Source organism: Capra hircus, chromosome 25, assembly GCF_001704415.2.
Source record: "Capra hircus breed San Clemente chromosome 25, ASM170441v1, whole genome shotgun sequence".
Lineage (NCBI taxonomy): Eukaryota > Metazoa > Chordata > Mammalia > Artiodactyla > Bovidae > Capra > Capra hircus.
Window position 1 is genome coordinate 13,985,670 of NC_030832.1, and position 19,512 is coordinate 14,005,181.

Genomic DNA, 19,512 nt, shown 5'->3' on the forward strand with positions numbered 1-19,512 from the left:
TGCGGGGGGGTGGCGCTGGCAGAAAGGAAATGGAAACCAGGAGCCACACACATACACACACACACACACACACACACACACACACACGAGCCGCGAAGCTGCAGGCATGATACCTGGTGAGTCATTGCGGAGTTTCCTGGGGGAGGGGGCCTCTGAAACAGAGAGAGAGAGTCCCCGGTGGTTACCATCCTCCTGTTCAAGTGCGAGTTTAATCATTAAAGGCGTTTGCTTCAATCCAGTAGTTACAGCCACTTTTAAGGACCCTTACAGCGGAGCGCCTGCAGCCACCAAGCACTCAGGGAAGCTGGCACACAAAGGGACAAGTGGTTTGTTTTTTTCCAATTAAAAAGTACTTTCTGCCTTCAGAGCTTAAAGAACGCAGGCTTAATGGCTTTCTCCCCTTCTGCATTTCTCTTTAGGAAGGTAAAGGAATCTGAGTAAGCTAGGCCAGAAGATCCTTGTGAGACCAGAACCTGAACAGCTCCAGGCAAGGAGCCTGCAGCAGCCTGTTGTTCCATTACCGTGACTGTCTCCACTGCCTCTCACACCCGTAGCCAGGAGGTAGAGGCGGGCACCTGGGCGGCTCACGTGGAGATGCCTGGCAGTCTGGGGAGGGATGGGTGCGTTGGTCAGGCTCTAATGAGGGCTCGCATTGCGATGTATCTGGCTGGTAAAATCTGTGAAACGTGCGTTGTAATTCCTTGCTCATGGAGAAGCTGGCTAGGCTTGCGAACCTCACTCACAGCTCTCATGCTTGATCTTGGGTTTTTGCACGTTTGGAGGACTCAGAGAAGGCAGCAAAGGTGGGAGCTGTCTTCCACCCATATGTACGTGTATGCTTATGTTAACTGTAAAAAATGTGTGGTCTAATATCAGCCCATACGGCCCCGAGAAGGGTCAGTTATCGGGCAGAATCCAAAAGGGATGGTCGACTTGTGCTGCGCGAATGACCAGTCCCAGGAATTCCCTGGCGGTCTAGTGGTTGGCACTCTGAGCTCTCACTGCCAAGGACTGGGTTCAGTCTCTGTTCCGGGAACTAAGATCCCATCAGCCTTGAAGTGCAGCCTAAAGATTTTAAAAATTAAAAAATAAGAAAGAAAGACATCAGTCCCAAGAAAGGGACAGTCACAACAAAATGGCAAGAGAGCTGGGGTGGCTGAGTGCGCCCCACTGCTCAGCGCATGTCCATGGAAGGGCAGCGTCCAGTCAGCAGCAGACGGCTCTGGGGGCTCCAGCAGTGGGGACACGCCTCCCGCCCACCACCTCGCACGGGCAGGGGGCTCCTTCCTGAACGCCTGTGCTCGGAGCCAGCTGCTCACTTCTTCCTTGTGAAAGTGGTTCAGGCTTCCCCTCATCTCCTAGAGTGGTTCTCAGGGTCTGGAGCTGAGATGCCAGGTGATTTCAGAGGGTTCCCAGGCATGCCCTTGGATTGCTTAATTGCACCATGAGAAAGGGGTTCCCCTTTCCACTCTTTAAATACATCTAATTGTGTCAGAGAGTCTGTTTGGTGCTAATGTGGTTTTTTTGTTATTGCCTTTTTAATGAGAAGTCGGCCTTCGGGTCACAGTCATCAGCTTGTGGCCACGATAGCTAGAACTCACTGTTGTTTTGTTTGTTTTCACTGTGTTTAACTTGATTGTGACCTGTTGATGCAAGGGGCCCTGGCTTAACAATACAGGGGAGGTAGGTTTCATTTGTGAATAGAGACGTGTATGGTCTACACAGTAAATTTCAAATACTAGATACTTTCTGGTCGGCAAAAGTACAGGTGGCAGAGGACTAAGGCAAAATGGGGAAGGTGGTGTGAGAATGGCTGAGGCGGAAGAAACATCACCTCTGACTCAACGACTGAAGGTTTTATTTCGTGCCCAGACACTGGGGATGAATACGCAGACACCGCCTCTGTGTTTATGGCCTTGCAGGCCAAGAGTGAGGACAGACTGTGTGAGATAAGCAAAAGAGTAACAGGCTCCACGATGACAGGTGGGTAAGAGAGAGGAGAATGGCAGGGAGTGAGGCAGGAAGTTCTGATCACATGGATGAGCAAACACCTGAAGGAAGGGAAGGAGGGGGCAGCTATTGCAGTGAGCTGCAGGAAGAGCATTCCAGGCAGAGATAGCAGCCAGTGCAAGGGCCCTGAGTCAGAAGATGAAGAGGTGGAGGGGTAATTTAGGAGGCAGAGGACAGAGATCACGCAGGGCCTAGTGGAACTAACCGTTGTCAAGATGTTACTTTGAGCGAGATGGGAGCCCATGGAGGGCTCGAAACAAAGGAGGGGCATGATCCCACACCGTTTCTGTGTTGAGAACAGACTACAAGAGGCCAGTATGGACATGAGAGGCCCACGAGGAGGCTGAGAAAGTCATCTAGATGGGAGGAGAGGGTAGGTTGGACCAGGTGGCAAGAAGTGGTTGGATTCTGGATGCAGAGTATTTTTTAAGGGAAAGTTGACCGGACTTCTCAACAGCTTGGATGCATGGTGTAATGGAGAGAAAAATAAGGCAGGCTTCTGGCCTAGGTTAACAGCAGCTTTGAACCGGGGAGGACTGTGCAAGGAGCTGGTTTGGGGATGAGAGGGTTCAGTCAGGCCTCAGGTCAGGGTGTGTTTGGGTGTGGGCTGCCTGTTAGGCACTGAATAGGAAGGTCGAGGAAGTCTGGAATCCCAGGAAGTCTGGGCAGAGATAAACTAGGAAGTCACTAGCTATGGATGGAATTCCAAAGCCACCAGGCTGGTTGAGATTCACCTGAGGAGTGAGCAGAGGTGGAGATGGAGACAGGACCAGGACGGCAGTCTGGGCAGACCCGCAGCAATTGGCCTTTAAGATGCAGCACCAGCAGAAGAGGTGAAGGGCGGCCAGAAAAGCAGGAAGGGCAGCGGAGAGAGCGGGGCTGGGAGGCCCACGAGGAGGTGCCACCCAAGCTGCCGAACGGGGGGTTTCATGGCGACAGGCCGCAGGGAAGTGGGGTTGGGTTTGTTCGGCTAATGGAGCAACTCAGCGAGAGAGAATATATCACAGGGAAGAAGAAGGGTAAGACTTTCAGGAGCAACGTCCTTGGTTAAACAAGAGGGTGAGGGGTCTAGTGGTGGGGTTGGCCTCGGTTGGTGCTGGACAGTTGAGCACAGAAATGGGAAAAGTAGAGGAAGTGAGCACAGATGTAGGGAGGTCTGGAGAAGTGGGGGCTTGTTTATAGTTCACGATGGTTTCCTTTTTTCAGTTAAAGAGGAAGCGAAGTCATCAGCAGAGACTGAGGATGGCAGAGGGAGTAAGTTCAGGGAGGGTGAAAAGCAGGTGCCTAAGTGGGTTGAGGTCCGTCTAGTCAAGGCTATGGTTTTTCCTGTGGTCATGTATGGATGTGAGAGTTGGACTATGAAGAAGGTTGAGCACCAAAGAATTGATGCTTTTGAACTGTGGTGTCGGAGAAGACTCCTGAGAGTCCCTTGGACTGCAAGGAGATCCAACCAGTCCATTCTAAAGGAGATCAGCCCTGGGTGTTCTTTGGAAGGAATGATGCTGAGGCTGAAACTCCAGTACTTTGGCCACCTCATGCGAAGAGTTGACTCATTGGAAAAGACTCTGATGCTGGGAGGGATTGGGGGCAGGAGGAGAAGGGGACAACTGAGGATGAGATGGCTGGATGGCATCACTGACTCGATGGATGTGAGTTTGAGTGAATTCCGGGAGTTGGTGATGGACAGGGAGGCCTGGCGTGCTGCGATTCATGGGGTCACAAAGAGTCAGACATGACTGAGCAACTGAACTGAACTGAAGTGGGTGAGGTGAGAGGATGAGGGAGGGGTGAGGGGAGAGGGGAAGGGTGAGAGGGTGGGGAAGGGGGAGGGGTGGGGAAGGGGGAGGGGTGGGGGAGGCTGAGAGGAAGGGGGAGGGGTGGAGGGTGAGGGAGGGGAAAGTCCCGGCAGCACTAAGTGAGGTCAGCTTGGTGTCTCAACGGCACGTTTCTCAGTGAAGGGGCAGCACTCCTGTTGGCTTTCTTGCACAGCTTTGTGCTGCAGAAGGTTGGCAGTTGGATTTCATTTGGGTTGCATTTTAACCAAGTGAGCCCAGCACAGTGGGAAGAGGGACCAGAGTGTGGAGGATGTGGGAGAGGCTGATTGTAACCATGCAGTCAGTGGGGCTGCGACAGAATGAGCCGAGGGGTGCAAGACACCGGTGGAGACAGAGGGGAGAGCTGAAGAAAGGCGGTGGTGGGCTGATGATGTAATGCCTGAAGGTCAGGTTAGGGCTGAGAATTAGCGGGAGTGCGGGCAAGTGGCAGGGCCCTGGAGGAGAGGAGGTCATGGACTTGAGGCTGGATCACCCATCTGCAGGGTGTGGATGGATGACACGGAAAGCGTGGAGCTAGGCCTTTCAGGGAACTGGGTGGACTAGGGGCTGGAAGTTGCCCTGGGGAGCAGGAAGCACCTACTGCCTTCAGGCCCAGAGGTTCAGGTGTAGGCGAGAAAACAACTCAGAGGGGCTCGACTGTGGGCAACAGCACCCCCCGGGGACATCAGGGGACGTGCCATTGCATCCAGCTTGCGGAGGCCAGGAGTGCTGCTCAGCGTCCTGCAGGGCACAGGCCAGCCCATGACAGTCGCTCAGTCACATCCGACTCTTTGCGACCCCCTGGACTGACGGTAGCCCACCAGGCTCCTCTGTCCATGGGATTCTCCAGGCAAGAATACTGGAGTGGGTTGCCCCGCCCTTCTTCAGGGGATCTTCCCAACCCAGGGATCGAGCCTGGGTCTTCTGAATTGCAAGCAGATTCTCTACCATCTGAGCTACCAGGGAAGCCCACGATAAACAGAGTTGTTCAGCCCTGGATGGCGATCGGGCAGAGAAACCCTGAGTTAGGAAGAGCAGGGAAGAGAGAGTCCAGAAGAGAGGGGAAGAGAGAAGGGGGTCTGCCAATGTCCTGACACAGAGAAGAAGTACCTCAGGAGACAGGGAGACACCGCCTGGTTCTCCTGCTCCTCGCCAGGAGGGCAGGAAGGGACTGGTTGTTGGAACAGAAGGGGAGCCACTCAAAGGCAGGGCCCCGTAACCTGAGCCCCCCCCACATCCAGCACAGGCTGGTGCTGCATACAGCTGGTGCTGTACACACAGTGAGCTGAGCGGCTCCGGGGAGAGGGCCCCTGAGCCACTGTGGGCGTTTCAGGCCACCCCATGTGCCCAGTGTGTGACCCGAGGCCCCCGGAGGCTGGCGCCTCACCTGAGCTTGCTCTTGAGCGCCGTCACCTCGCGGCCCATGGCCTCGTTGCTCTCCGTGGCCTCATCCAGCTCGCGCTGCAGCTTCCTGCGGTTGGCGTTGATGCGCTGGGACTCCTCCTCTGCCTCCTCCAGCTGCCTCTTGAGTTGCTTGACCCTCAGGTTTCCTTTCTCGGCCTGGCAAGGGGCGGCCCGAGGGTCAGGCGGGGATGTGGCGGGGCCTGCAGGGCTGGGCGGGGGGCTGGGGCGCGGTTACCTGCTCCTTGTACTGTTCTGCCATCTTGCGCTCATCCTCCACCTGCAGCAGGGCCTCCTTCAGCTTCTTGTCCTTCTGCTTCAGTGACTTGGCGGTCGCCTGTTTGTCTCTGTGTACACAGGGCAAGCAGGGAAGGTTCAGATGGGGAGGGCCTCCCTGCAGCCAGTATGTGAACCCAACCAGCCTCACCCATGTGGGCACTTTCCTTTTTTTTAATTAAATTATTTGGCTGCACCGGGTCTTAGCTGTGGCATGTGGGATCTAGTTCTCTGACCTGGGACTGAACCCTTGTCCCTTCTGCATTGGAAGCACAGAGTCTTAGCCATTAAGGGCCACCAGGGAAGTCCCCACATGGGCACTTTTCCTGAGCCCGAATCAGAGCTCATTCTGAGAAATCGTCCATGAAAAGGAATGCCGTGCTGACCCTGGCTACAGTGCGGGAGAACCTTGGAAGCATGCTCAGTGAAAGAAAGCCAGTCTTAACAAGCAGCCCTGTGTTGTATGCCCCCACTTTGCGAAATGTCCAGAATAGACAATAGAGGCAGGAAGTAGATGAGCAGTTGCCCGGAGCCGGGCGAAATAGAGGGTGATGGCTAAAGACACAGGGCTTCTTACTGGTTCTTCTTAACGTGCCACGGTTGACTGTAAAGAAGGTGTGCCTATGAGCTGTACACTGGGGGCCACTGAACTGCACTGGTGGCTCAGATGGTAAAGAATCCGCCTGCACTGTGGGAGACCCGGACTCGATCCCCGGGTCGGGAAGAGCCCCTGGAGAAGGGAACAGCTACCCACTCCAGTATTCTTGTCTAGAGAATTCCATGGGCAGAGGAGCCTGGCAGGCTACAGTCCATGGGGTCGCAAAGGGTTGGACACGACTGAGCGACCGAGCACCCCCTCACACACTGAGCTGCATGCTTTAAATTGGTGAACTGTTGTGGCAAATGACTTTCCTATGAAGTCACCACAAAAAAAGGCAAAAACAGTGTAAGGATCTAGATCCTGTCTGATGGTCAGCTCAGGGACCGTGTGTGAGCGAGCAGCCTGCCCATGACTGTGGGTACTGGAGGGGCTGAGGACCTGGATGTTTGCTGTACCCGTTAGCATGACAGCCTGCAGACACGGGTTAGGCAAAGTCCCGGGAGCTCCCAGGAAGCCTGGCTGACGTCACTGAGGAGTCCGGCCGTTTAGAGCAGCTAGCATCTCAGAGGCTCACTCGGGGCACAGCGCCTGCCCATGTTCTCACTCAGTTCACCCAGCACAGCTGCCGCGCGGGCACCTCTGAGCCAATTCTTGGCCAGAGCTGATGTCCAGGGAGGCTGGCTGACCCCTCCACGCCCCCACCGCTCGCTGGCAAGCAGGCGGTCTTCGGGGTGCTGCTCGGCGGCCCCCCCAGCCCCTGTACCTGGCCTCCTGCTCCACCTGCTCCTCCAGCTGTGCGATCTTGGCCTCCAGGGCCGCGATGGTGGACTTGAACTTGGACTTGACTGCCCCCTCCATCTCCTGCAGCTTGCTCCGCAGCTCCTTGTTCTGCCGCTCAAGCTGCTGCCGCGCGTGCTCATTCTTCTGGGCTGTACTGCGCTCCGTGGCCAGCTCATTGCTGAGCTGCTCCGCCTGGGGAGGACAGTGGAGGTCACCAGGTGGAGGGCGCCCAGAAACCCCCTCCCTCCCCTCCGGCACCCAGCCCCTCCCTGGCCGTCCTTCAAGGCTCAGCCAAGGGGCAGCCCTTCCAGGCCACATCTCAGTGCCACGCCGGTTCCACAACGGGTCCCCAGTGACCATGGTGGAGGGGTGCTCACTGTCAGGAGGTGAGAGCTAAGGAAAATGCAGGAAGGAGACCGCCAAGCCCTTCTGGGTGAGCCTCGTCTGCTGGAGGGAGCCACCACGGGAGGCCCTGCAGGCCAGGTGCTGGGGTGACTGGAGAGGAGAGAGGGGGTGCTCCGGAGCGGATGAGCTGGGTCCCTACTCTCCGGCCTCGTCCCGCCCCCGGCCTGGGCCTGGCACACCGGAGCCTGTCCCAGGGCAGGTCCGGGCTGCCCCAGCCCCCACCTGCTGCGTGGCCTTCCGGACACGGTCACTCATGGCCTCCATGTTGCCTTGCTCTTCCTCCAGCTCCTCCTCAAGCTGTGCGATCCGGGCCTCCAGGCGGCGCTTTTCATCCTGCAGTGCGTTTCTAAGGGAAAGGCAGCCGCCCTGGGACCTCCAGCCTCCTCTGGCTTAGGCAGCTCCCTCCCTTGGAGGAGCAATGCCTCCAGGTCGTCCTCTTTTACAATCAAGACTCAGAGAGGCTTAGAGGCTTGTGCAGACTCACACAGCTGGGAAGCAGGGAGCCAGCTGGTGTTAGAAAGCCAGGCCTGAGATAAGGACCAGCTCCCTCCTCCCCGACATCCCCAGATGCCCTGCCCCCACCAGACTACACCCCCAAATAGGGTGTGAAAAACACATGTCCCCTGTCATAAGCTCAGCTGAACGTGCTATCACGTTCAGCCTTAACATACGGTCAAGGAGGCCTCCTCTGACTGACTGCCTCTCTCATCATGTGAGTCTAGGGACCCCTTTCTCCACAGGCAGCTCCTACCTTCCTGACACACTGCTGGCCAGCTCCTCTGCCAGCTCGTCCTTCTCCAGGTCTGCCTGCTTGCGAGCCCTCTCAGCCGCCGCTAGATCCTGGATGGTGGGAGGCAGGGAGGAAGGAAACCAGTTGCCTGTCAGGAGGGCCTGCACCACACCCAAGCATCTACCCCGCTCCCAGCAGCAGGCCCCCGGCCGCCTCCATGGCCATCCTTGAAAATGGCGTGGCCTCCTCCGAGCTTGGGGGGAGGCCTGCAGATCCATCAGTGAGAAAACCCCATGTTTTTCCATGCCCATGCTACGGGGCCCTCACTTGTGGGATGCTGAATGTGGGTGCCCAAGCCCGGGGTGCCCAGGGCCCCCCCGTCATGGCCCCCACAGTGTGGAGAAGGCTTTACCTCCTGTAGCTGCATGAGGTCTGCCTCCAAGCTCTTGGCTTTCTTCTCATTCTCTTTGGCCGTGGCAAAGATCTCGTCCCGGGAGGCGCGGGCGTCTTCTAGCTCTCTCTGGAAGTCCTTCATCTGAGCCTGCATGAGGACAGGCAGGACCAGCTAAGAAGTCCTTACTCACTGGGTCCTGTGGCCCAGATTACCTTTCTGTGCCGGCCTGAGTGTATGTGTCGGTTGCTCAGTCGTGTCCAACTCCTCGCAACCCTGTGGACTGTAGCCTGCCAGCTCCTTGTCCAGGGGATTCTCCAGGCAAGAATGCTGGAGTGGGTTGCCATTTCCTCCTCCCTAGGATCTTCCCAACCCAGGGATTGAACCTGGGTCTCCTGCATTGCAGGCAGATTCTTGACCATCGGAGCCACCAGGGAAGCCTAGGCTTTCCCACTATTTAACCACAAAGCCCTTGGCCACAGGTGGCTGCCTGGGGTCTCTGGACGGGCTCCACAGACCTAAGAAACAGTGCTGAGGTCTGAGTGTTAGCCTCTCAGTGGTGTCTGACTCTTCATAGCAATCCCATGGACTGTATAGCCCGCCAGGCTCCTCTGTCCATGGAATTCTCCAGGCAAGAATACTGATGTGGGTTGCTATTCCCTTCTCCAGGGAATCTTCCCAACCAGGGATAGAACCTGCATTACAGGCAGATTCTTTACCATCTGGGCCACCAGGGAACCCCAGAGCCAAACACCTGAGGATAGTGTTTGGCTGTTGCTCAGCTGCTCCGCCTGGGGAGGAGGGTGGAGGTCACCAGGTGGAGGGTGACCTCACCACCTCCGCCCCCAGGGCAGGAAACAGCTCCCAAAGCAAAAGCGTGATGGAAAAGCACCAGGTGACCAGGCACCAGTGACAGAAGGAGGCTGCGTCCAACCATGGCTGTGGACCCAACCTCCCTGGTCCTTGGGGCGTCACCCACCTGCAGTTTTCGCAGCTGCTTGATGGCTTCCTCCCTCCCCTTGACGGCCGAGTCGGTCTGCAGTTCCAGGTCCTTCAGATCCCCTTCCAGCTTCTTCTTGGCTGCCACCGCCAGGGCGCGTTGCTTCCTCTCGTCTTCCAGTTCCGTCTCGTATTCGTGGAGCTGGGAGAGGCCAGCAACATGTGCTGCAGGGCAGGGCCGCCCCTCGGATCCCTTCCCCCAGGGCCCAGGTTTGCACCACCACCGAAGGTGGGCTTCCATCCCCGGGTTGCCGGGGAGAGATCAAAGTTTCCACGAAGCCAGGAAGTGGTGGCGGAAGGAAGGAATGCCGGCTGGCCCCGCTGCCCTCCCCTCTCTCCCCGCCATGGGTTACCTGCCTCTGGAGTTGCCTCCGCTTTTCTTCATTCTGCTCGTCCCGTGCCTGGAGGTCCCGCTCAAACTGTACTTTAAGGGCCTGCATGTTGACCTCCAGCCTCAGCTTGGCGTCTTCCGTCGCCTGCAGCTCGTCCTCGAGCTCTTCCAGCTGGGTCTTCATCTCCTCCATCTGGGTCTCCAGGGCCCGCTTGGACTTCTCCAGCTCATGGACCTTTGATGTGAGGGGTGATGTCATGAAGATGGTTGGGCAGCCCCCAGTGATGGGCAGCTCATCATGGTCCAGGAAGTGGCTTTTGATACCCCCAGGATGCAAGACCAGGAGTCCAGACCACAGCCTTCCTCTCGGAACCCTTGACTCGGACCTTACCTCCAAAGGCTGTTCCCAACAGCCCAAGGCTGCCCCCTCTTTGCATCAGCCCAAGGGACTCCCTTCAGTTCCTGATTATTGCTTACCATGAATGAGGCGTGGGGCCCCCTCCTTTACCCGTGGACTGATAACTAGCAGAGAGGGTCGGGGGCGGAGGGACATGGACAAGCAAAGACGATGAAGAGCCACTTACATTCTTGCCCACGTCGTCCTTGGAGCTAACCAGATCCTCCATCTCAGCTTTGAGCATCTTGTTGGTCCTCTCGAGCTCTTCTTTGGCTTCCAAGGCTTCCTCGAGGGCCCGCGCCAGTGACAAGGCTTTGGTTTCCTTTTCCCTGGCTTCTGCCTCGGCTCTGTCTCTTTCATCCGCATATTTGGAAGAGATGTTTTTCTCCTCGGCCAACAACTGCAACACAGCAAAAGACCCAGAGGTGAGCTCTAGGCATGCCCGAGGGTCGGCGGCATTTAACTGCAAATATGGGGAAGAAGCCTTGTGTGCAGCTGAACTCATCCTGGTACAGCTGGGAGGAGGTCACATATCTATGCAAATAGTTTATAACAGTCCTGCTTGCAGACTTCTAGGTCAGCTTTGCAGAGCCAGCATTCGCCGTATTTGTGCTTAGAAATCACTAATGCTGCCCATGTTGTTCCACTGTGACCAAGGTCAGGGTGACACTTAATCCTGCCAGAGGCCAGTTATTCTTTTGTTTCAAGGCCACAGTCACTCCCTTACAGAAGTACCCTGTGAGCCACCCTATGAGTAGAGAAGTGGTGAATATGTGGGTGGGTTTGCACACACCCTCTGCCTGGGGAAGCAGCTCCAAGAAAAGCCCATTCTGACGTTAACCTCATCTTTAGAAACAGAGGGGCTTCCCTGGTGGCTCAGTGGAAAAGAATCCTTCTGCCAATGCAGGAGACTTGGGTTGGATCCCTGGGACAGGGAGATCCCCTGGAGAAGGAACTGGCAACACACTCCAGCATCCTTGCCTGGGAAATCCCATGGACAGAAAAGCCTGGTGGGCTACAGTGCAAGGGGTCGCAGAGAGCTGGACATGACTGAGCACCTAAACAACAACAACAGGAAAGAGCAGTATTCACTGTAGCGTCCAAAACCCAGACTGCCAGAGTCCAGCAAAGATAGGCACGCGACAGGGCCTCCCAGCAGCAGTCAACACAAAAACTCTCAGCTGTTTGTGACGGGAAAATAATAGAGCAGTCTCAGACCCTGGACCAGATAATGAACCAGCAGATAAGAAGCACTAAGAACAAGCTGTCAGCACAGAGAAGGGATGGCTGGTAGAAAAGAATCCCAAAATTCCATCCCCAAGTTGATTTTTGGAATAAGCCCTGAGTCACATGTAAACCAAAAAAAATTTACTGACTCTGAGTAACACATATTAAAAGCTGGTATTTAGGGGTTTGGGTCATACAGGTGTGTGCATTTATCAGAACTCAGTGAGTGTATACTTAAGATTTATGTATTTCATTGTATGTAATTTTACTTCAAGGGGAGAAAAAATATTTTGAAAAATGAACCCTAGTTTATATGCAGTGTGGAGGTATCTAGAGGGTGATATACAGTTGTCTGTAATTTGCTTTTAAGTGCAACTAAAAGATAAGATACAAATGAGAGATGTAATACACTCATAAATAAGCATGTGATAAAGTCAGTGAAGTGTTAGTCACTCAGTCATGTCCAACCCTTTGCGACCCCATAGACTGTAGCCTGCCAGGCTCCTCTGTCCATGGAATTCTCCAGGCAAGAATGTTGGAGTGGGTTGCCATTTCCTTCTCCAGAGAATCTTCCTGACCCAGGCAGGGATCAAACCAGGGTCCCTGCATTCCAGGCAGATCCTCTACCATCTGAGCCACCCGGGAAGCCCCAAGTCAGGGTAAGGCCTTAATGACTGAATCAAGGTGGTGAGTGTCCAGGTGTTCACAGTACAAGGCTTTCTGCTTTACTATGTGCTCAAGATCCTTTGTGATGAGATGTTAAGGAACAGTGGTATTTCAAGGATAGATAATTTAATTGGAATCCTCAGTAGGCGCCCAACAAATACTCGCTGAGTGAGTAAAATCAGTAAACCTCATTCCTTATCAGGGCCTAGAACCCAAGGCACGACTGGGTTTCTAGATGGCCTTTGTGGTGGTCGTGGAACCTGGGAAGTCACGGCCACTGAGGCTTCGCCACTGTCCTCACTGACCCCTCGAGGAGCCTCACCCAAGCCGGCCAGCCTTCCATCATGACCAGCAAAGCCAGGATGGGATGCTGCCAGACACACAGCAGCCAAGTCGGATGTTCTGCAGACCCGGACCCCCACCCCCCAGCCAGGGTCCGTGAACAGAGGGGAGGGCCCTCCAGCCCCTACCTGATCAAACTTCTTCTGCTTCTTTTCCAGGTTGGACACCAGTTGTCGCTGGTTGTCCAAATCGACAACCAGGTCGTCCAGCTCCTGCTGAAGCCTGTTCTTGGTCTTTTCCAGTTTGTCATAAGCAGCTGCCTTCTCTTCGTACTGCTGGGTCAGGCCTTCGATTTCCTTCTGGAACTTCTTCTTGCCCTCTTCCAGCAATTCCACGGTGCTGGCAAAGTCCTGCAGCTTCTTCTTCGAGTCGGAGAGCTGAAAAGGCAGGGTCCAGGTTGGGGTGAGAGGAGGCGGGGATAAGGGAGTCCCAGCCCTGCGCCCCTGAGAAGCCATGACCATTACTAAATAAAACCAACAGCAGGGGGAGCTGGTGAGCCAAGCAAAATGGCACCATGGAAGAAACTCAACAGCAGGGGGAGCCAGTGAGTCAAGCAAAATGGTGCCGCCGTTCTACCACAATCACATTCGAGCCATTGAGCTACCCTCCAGGGCAAAGACACGCAGTGGGCACCTGGATGTTCAGGGTCGAGATGTGGCGCTCCAGGTTCTGCTTGGCTTCTATCTCCTCGTCCAGCTGTTCCTGCAGGCTGTTCCTCTCGTCTTCCAGCTGGCGCAGCTTGGTGGACACGTTGAGCTTCTGCCGGGTTTCTTCTTGAAGCAGCTCCTACAGAAAGGACACGCAGAAGTCCAGGAGCCCACCCCCAGGAAGGCCGCACCCCAGGTGCCTCTAGGTGACGTGGCCCGATACCCACCTGGGTGTCCTGGAGCTGGGACCCAAGGGACGCCACGTCCTTGGCCAGTTTGATGGCCTTGCCCTCTGCCTCGTTGAGCATCCCCGTGACACTCTCCACTTCATTCTGTGGGCGCCCGGAGACTGGTTAGTTGGATCATCCAGGACAGGATTGTCCTTAAGTAAGAGGGGCTCTCTGTACTCGGTGATTGGCCTTGGGGTGTTGACTGATTGAGAGCTTCCCGTGAGCTAAGGGGCCTGGTCATGGTCCCTCCTTGGGGGGGAGGGAAGGACATCCCTACAGGTTGCCATCTCTGGTAGCCTCTGGTTCCGAGAGCCTGTGAGAGCCCTGTTATACTGTGGTTGGACTGTACTTATTGGGCCCTGAGCCCTCCACATGGATCCTGGAGCCTTGCCAAGGCTGGCAAACATGAAGAGCAGGTTTGCAGGTCCAGAAACTGAGCAGCGGTCTGGACTCACTCGATCCCTAAAGTGAGGGAAGAGGCTGCGGGGGGCACCTCCATATCCAAGGGTCCCGTCCCTCTCACCCCTTCCTCACCCCTGCTCTTCGCCCTTTCACTCACCCTTATGGCAAAGCCATAGATACAGGCACTGACGGTAGAAAGCTCTCTCTACCTTTCCTCTGCCTTTTACTCCAGGCCCTGGTATCTCTGAACAAGTCCTTTCAGAGACACCAGCCCACCATCCGTCCTCCTCCCATTTACAGTGAGGATATAAATGATCCTCATTCCTCCAGGATGTTGTTTGTGTTAGGATAGCAAAACCCTTGTGCTCAGCTGTGTGTGGAAAAACTCATACTTCATGCTCTCCTGTATTCTTGTCCCAGGCTCTAAGCGCATTAAATATTTATCAAAAGGTAGGCCATATTCCATGAATGGAGAGTCAGTCCAAATGTCTGTTCAAAGCTAATCAAAACCAAAGACCAACAGACCATGTCACTCTTCAGCTTAAAACCCATCAGTGGTTTCCCATCACTCAGCGTGAAGACCGAGATGCATATATAATAGGGCCTTGAAGGCCCTGTGTCTTCCGGCGCCAACCTGCTCCAGTCCCATTTCGTGCCTGTAAACTCCCCTTGGCCCCAGTCTCCACCATCCCCTATCGTCCATCAGGTTTATCATTCTAGCTCTTCTGGCCTTACGTGATCTCTTCTGACTTCTCACTTAGTCCTGGGCCTTTGCACATGCTATTCCCTGCCTATAAGTAGACAGACTTGTCATCTGTCAGACTATACATCCTTCTTAGGGAAGCCTTCCTTGACTCCTCCTCCCACAGGCCCAGGCCCTTGTATTATTTATATTCATTGCAGTATGTGTCTCTGCTTCCCAGCTTCATTTCATATTCATCTTCATTGTTATTAATGTCTTTCCTTGCACTGGGCTGGAGTTCTCTGGGGGCAGGGACAGTGTGTGTCTTCTTCCTTGCTGTTGTATCTCAGGATTAAACACAGCACCTGGCATACAGCAGGCACTCAATAAATACTCATTTTGAATGAGCAGGTAGGAGTTTTTAGAGGTTAAATTGAATAAGGCAACCATGGAATGTAACTCAAGGAAATGAACAGAGGCTTCATTAGCTGGAAGAACCCCATCCTTCAGAGACAGTCCCAACGAAGTCGCCTCACCTGCAGCTTGTGGACCTTGTCGTTGAGCTCGGCCCGGACCCTCTCCCCGTCACTGTATTTGGACTGCAGCTCCTGCAGCTGCACCTCCAGCTTCTTCTTCTTGTGTTCCACCTCCTGCTTGGCCTGGCTCAGGACTCGCAGCTCTCCGGCCAGTTCCGCGTTCTCTTTCTCCAGTGCCTGCTTGTTCTTGTCCAGGTTGGCCTTGGCCTAGCCAGAGAAGCAGAGGGGAAAGGTGTTAGGGCCATGGCTGGCAGAGTGTTTTAAGATAAGGACCTGTGCTAGCGGGGGATCTTCCTCTTTGCTTCCCCCTCCCTTGGTAGGTCTGGGGACCTGTGCTCCCCAGCTCACGGGAGGGACTCGGGGCAGTGAGGAGCACACGATCACCAGTGAGACCTTTTGGATTCTGTTTTCCTAAAGCTCAGAGGTTGCTAACTAGCATCCCCTGGGCTGCATCAACCCTGCCATCACATCCTGTTTGATTCATGTTACACCTTTTAACATTTTAATAAAGAAATATTACATAGGGACGCCCCTGGTGGTCCAGTGGCTAGGACTCGGCGCTCCCAATGCAGGGGCCTGAGTTTGATCCCTGGTTGGGGAACTAGATCTCACATGCCACAACTAAGACCTGGCACAGTCAGGTAAATAAAAAGAAATATTGCATAAAAATCTGGGCTCCCAGCTTCTCATTTGAAAAATCGAACGTTCTGCTTCATGACTGGGTGGTGGTTAAATCATTTGTCAAAATTCACCGAACGCTATACACTTAAGGGTGGTGAATTTTGCTGCATACATCTCTATTTAAAGTCTGACTCCCCAAAAAAAAGTAAAGCTCTGGAAACAGAGGTCTTGCCCTCCTCTAAGAGAGCGATCAGCTGGATCTGAGTAGCAGCTGGCCCTGTAAACAGGGCAGCCACACTCCACTCAGCCCCAGTCCCCACCACTCCCTATCGTCCATTGATTTATCATTGGCTGTACACTGTCATTTCTGTGAAAGTTTAGAGAAAGCTATTCTATCTAAACAGCTCTTGTAGGCATGAGTTTCTCTAAGAAAAAAAGTGTTTGGCGGAAAAAGCAGAAGAAAGGAGGGACCTTCTCCTGGGTCTATAGGAGGAGGGAAGGAGCAAGAGAGAAAAGTGTGTGGGTCCCGAGAGTGGAGAAAGCAACAGTGGGCTCGCCCCTCGGCTCCTGGGCAGGTCTGTGCAGTGTCTAGGGACCCTCAGAAGCCAGTCCTCTGGTGATGAGTCCATCTAGTGCTGCCAGGACCCCAGACAGGGACAAAGTGCCTCTTGAGGCAACAGTGCAGGTTGATATCAAGGCCCCTGGGGGACCTCACGGGACCTGGGCTCCCCTAAAGCCTTTTTCCCAGAATGGCGGTGACTATACACGCGTAAGAGGAGTCGAGGCAGGAACAGCGCTACGAATTCTCACCAACAATCCGAAAAGTTGCTAGAGGTAAGCAGTCCCCCTGGTCAGTGCTCCTGCGATGGTGGGCAGGCGTTCCGAGCCCCCTCCTGCTCACACGGGTCAGGCATGGATGGCCAGAACAGCTGAGTCTCTGCAAGGAGGCCCCCCCAGTGCCTGCTCATCTCGGATGACCACCTGGCTCACGCTGGTCAGTTAGCTTTCCAAACTTACAGTAACAGTGACACATAATACCTTACTACTGTCTGGAGGACTCATTCCATCAGGTGGGAAGAGCCCATTTGGATTCAACTTCGATCACAATAAAACTTTCTCGGGGACTGCCTGGTGGTCTAGTGGTTAAGAGTCCACCGGCCAATGCAGGGGTCACTGGTCCTGTCCCTGGTCCGGGAAGACTCCGTGTGCAGTCCAGGCCAACCAAGCCCACGGGCCACAACCACTGAGGCTCGCACGCCCTAGAGCCTCTGCTTCACAACAAGAGAAGCCGTCACAAGGCAAAGCCCCCGCACCGCAACCAGAGAGGAGCCCCCGCGTGCCGCAGCTAGAGAAAGCCTGAGTGCGGCCGCAGAGACCCAGCGCAGCCAGGGGTAAACAATTCATTAGTTGAAAAATAATTTCTGGGAGCTTCGTGGTGATCCAGTGGCTAGGACTCCATGCTTCCAATGCAAGGAGCTCAGACTTGATCCCTGGTCAGGGAACTAAGATCCCTCATGTCACAGGGCATGGCCAAAAAGTGGGAAAAAAAAAAAGAAAAAAACCCTTCTGAACATAATAAAGAGAAGACAATTGAAAGGGGAAATGCATGTTACAGATAAAACCAGCAAGATCTCATTTGTCATATTCAGACCCCACGTGATGAGTGACAAGGCGACACCTGGAGCGTGAGGGTGTTCAGTCAGGGGCAGTGCGTTTCAGTGTGGGGCCTGGAGATGTGCATTTTAGCAAAGGTCACAGGTGGGATTAAATGAGTTGGTGCCCGTAAAACTTTGGAACAGTGGTATATACTCAATGCCATACAAGGGGTTGCCGGCGTTATTTAAATATATGGGAAAATTATGAGATTATGATTGAACTGGTGGTGAACCAGTTCATGGAAGAATATTTATCTTTTTTTTTTTTTAATATTTATTGATTTGGCTGAGCTGGGTCTTAGTTGGTATTCCCTGGTGAATTTGGCTGAGTCAGGGTCTTAGTTACAGCACCTGGGATCTTTCTGTGGTATGTGGGATCTTTTTGGTTGAGGCATGTGGGATCAAGTTCCTTGATCAGGGATCAAACCCAGGCCCCCAGCGCTGGGAGCACAGAGCCTTAGCCGCTGATTGCCAGGGGAGTCCTGAAAAACATTCATCTTGACTGGCGGTAGAAACTAATGCCAACACCAACAATTCTTAGGGAACACAGCAGCCATTCAGTCTAGAAAGTTCTGGAGGAAAGCGGCAGCACTGACGGTGGTATAATTCAGACTTTTAGAGAAGCCACCTAGCAGGACGTCATAAGCTAAAAAAGCTCTTCCCTGGGCATGATACACAAGCACATTCTCCAAAGCGAGGGGAAGTTCCAGACACACAGAATTTTAGTGCTAGTTAACTGCCTCAGACCCTGTGCACCCCCAAATAGCCAAGCATCAGAGGAAGATTAGATCTAGCCATTCTCAAACTAACCAGGGAGCCCTGTCTTGCCACTCAAATGATGACAGTCTTGCTCCACTCTGCACAGAAATGAAGATGGCTAGACTGTCCTCAGTGTTCAGCTACCTTCCCAGAATTTTGCTAAACTCTGCTTATCCACAAGGGCCTACCTGGAGACCCTGCCCTGGAGAGGCTGAGAGATGAGCCCAGAGCCAGGGCTTCCCAGGTGGCTCTGGTGGTAAAGAACCCGCCTGCCAGGGCAGGAGACATGGGTTCAAACCCTCGGTTGGGAAGATCCTTTGGAGGAGGGCACAGCAGCCCACTCCCGTATTTTTGCCTGGAGAATTCCATGGACAGAGGAGCCTGGCGGACTATAGTCCACAGGGTTGCAAAGAGTCAGACATGATTGAAGCGACTTGAGCACTCAGACTGCTGGGACTCTGTCAATAGCTGTGTGACCTTTAGGTACTCTGGACCTCAGTTCCTTCTTGTGTCAAAGGGGCTTCATTGTACCCATCCCAGAGGGTGGTGGAAAAGATCAATCAAGATAATACTCCGTAAGCATAAATGCTGGGTGCCATCACTCTCATCAGAATCACCGTGGCTTGTTATTGGCCCTAGTGCAGACACTCGCATGTCATTACCTGAAGCTGTTGACCTATTCTCTGAATTTTGTTGTCCCCAAAATACCATCGCGACTCACCCTCTTGAACTGCTCCAGTTGCTCAGTGAGCTCCTCCACCACCTGCGTGTGCTTCTGCCTCATCTCCTGCACCTGGGACTCGTGGGACCGCGTCTCCTCGTCCAGGGCTTTCTTCAGCATCGTCACCTCCTGCTCCCTCTTGGCCCTGGGCAGGAAGAACACAGAGGCTGGCAGCAGAGGAGACAGAGATTTGCCTCAGTGCAGAGGCACGAGGGGTCTCCCGGGACCTGGAACTGAAGTTTTCGTCACTATCCCTCCCAAGCTGTGTGACCTCAGGTGAGTCACCTAACCTCTCTGGACCTGGAATTTCCTCAAAACAAGGAGGTAGCTATAAAAAAGAGGAGCATGCTACCTCCCAGAATCTCCCAGGGCCGACAAACAAATACACAAAATAAAACACATGATATTGTTGGAAGAATGCAAAGTGAGTTGCAGACTGTTCTGTAAATATTAACGTTAGCTCTATTTACTGAGGATACGCTATATGCCAAGCTCTGACCTAAGTTCTGGGTATATGTCATCTGACAGAATATTCAAGGTGACTTTTAGAGGCAAGTGTATCATTATTTCTGTTTTACACATGAGGAAACAAAAGCTAAGAAAGAGTGAGCAGCTTGCCCAAGGTATTAAAACCATTGTGTGACTGACCAAGAATTTGAACCCAAACAGTCTGAGTTCACTGCTTTGAGCCACTGCTCTGGGCCAGTGCAAAGGGGGCAGGAGGTTGTGCTGGCTTCTAGGCCCAGCTCGGTGATGTAGCACAAAACCCAAAACATGGGAAGTAAACCTCCATGTTAGCACAGCACTTGACACAGGGTGCAATCAAAACACACTTGCGTGTTTGCTGAATAAATAAATGACCTAGTTTCACTGAAGTCGGCATTCATTA

The 19,512-nt window shown here is 53.9% G+C and overlaps 1 protein-coding gene across 2 annotated transcripts in view; it reads right to left on the reverse strand.

Moving 5' to 3' along the window:
• The window catches only part of MYH11 (myosin heavy chain 11), a 127,437-nt gene that overhangs the window by 3,826 nt on the left and 104,099 nt on the right, over nucleotides 1-19,512 (reverse strand). Inside the window, exons 27-41 of one of the 2 annotated variants that reach the window (XM_018040246.1) lie at nucleotides 18,624-18,768; nucleotides 14,868-15,074; nucleotides 13,245-13,349; nucleotides 13,004-13,156; nucleotides 12,499-12,747; nucleotides 10,323-10,535; nucleotides 9,761-9,973; nucleotides 9,388-9,549; nucleotides 8,430-8,558; nucleotides 8,039-8,127; nucleotides 7,510-7,633; nucleotides 6,866-7,074; nucleotides 5,464-5,572; nucleotides 5,212-5,384; nucleotides 114-152 (exon numbers count right to left, since the gene is read on the reverse strand). In XM_018040246.1, coding sequence (XP_017895735.1) covers nucleotides 122-152; nucleotides 5,212-5,384; nucleotides 5,464-5,572; nucleotides 6,866-7,074; nucleotides 7,510-7,633; nucleotides 8,039-8,127; nucleotides 8,430-8,558; nucleotides 9,388-9,549; nucleotides 9,761-9,973; nucleotides 10,323-10,535; nucleotides 12,499-12,747; nucleotides 13,004-13,156; nucleotides 13,245-13,349; nucleotides 14,868-15,074; nucleotides 18,624-18,768 — 2,311 coding nt within the window. In that variant the 3' untranslated portion in view covers nucleotides 114-121. The remainder of the gene's footprint in view (nucleotides 1-113; nucleotides 153-5,211; nucleotides 5,385-5,463; nucleotides 5,573-6,865; nucleotides 7,075-7,509; nucleotides 7,634-8,038; nucleotides 8,128-8,429; nucleotides 8,559-9,387; nucleotides 9,550-9,760; nucleotides 9,974-10,322; nucleotides 10,536-12,498; nucleotides 12,748-13,003; nucleotides 13,157-13,244; nucleotides 13,350-14,867; nucleotides 15,075-18,623; nucleotides 18,769-19,512) is intronic. The other variant, XM_018040245.1, reaches the window with a different exon arrangement.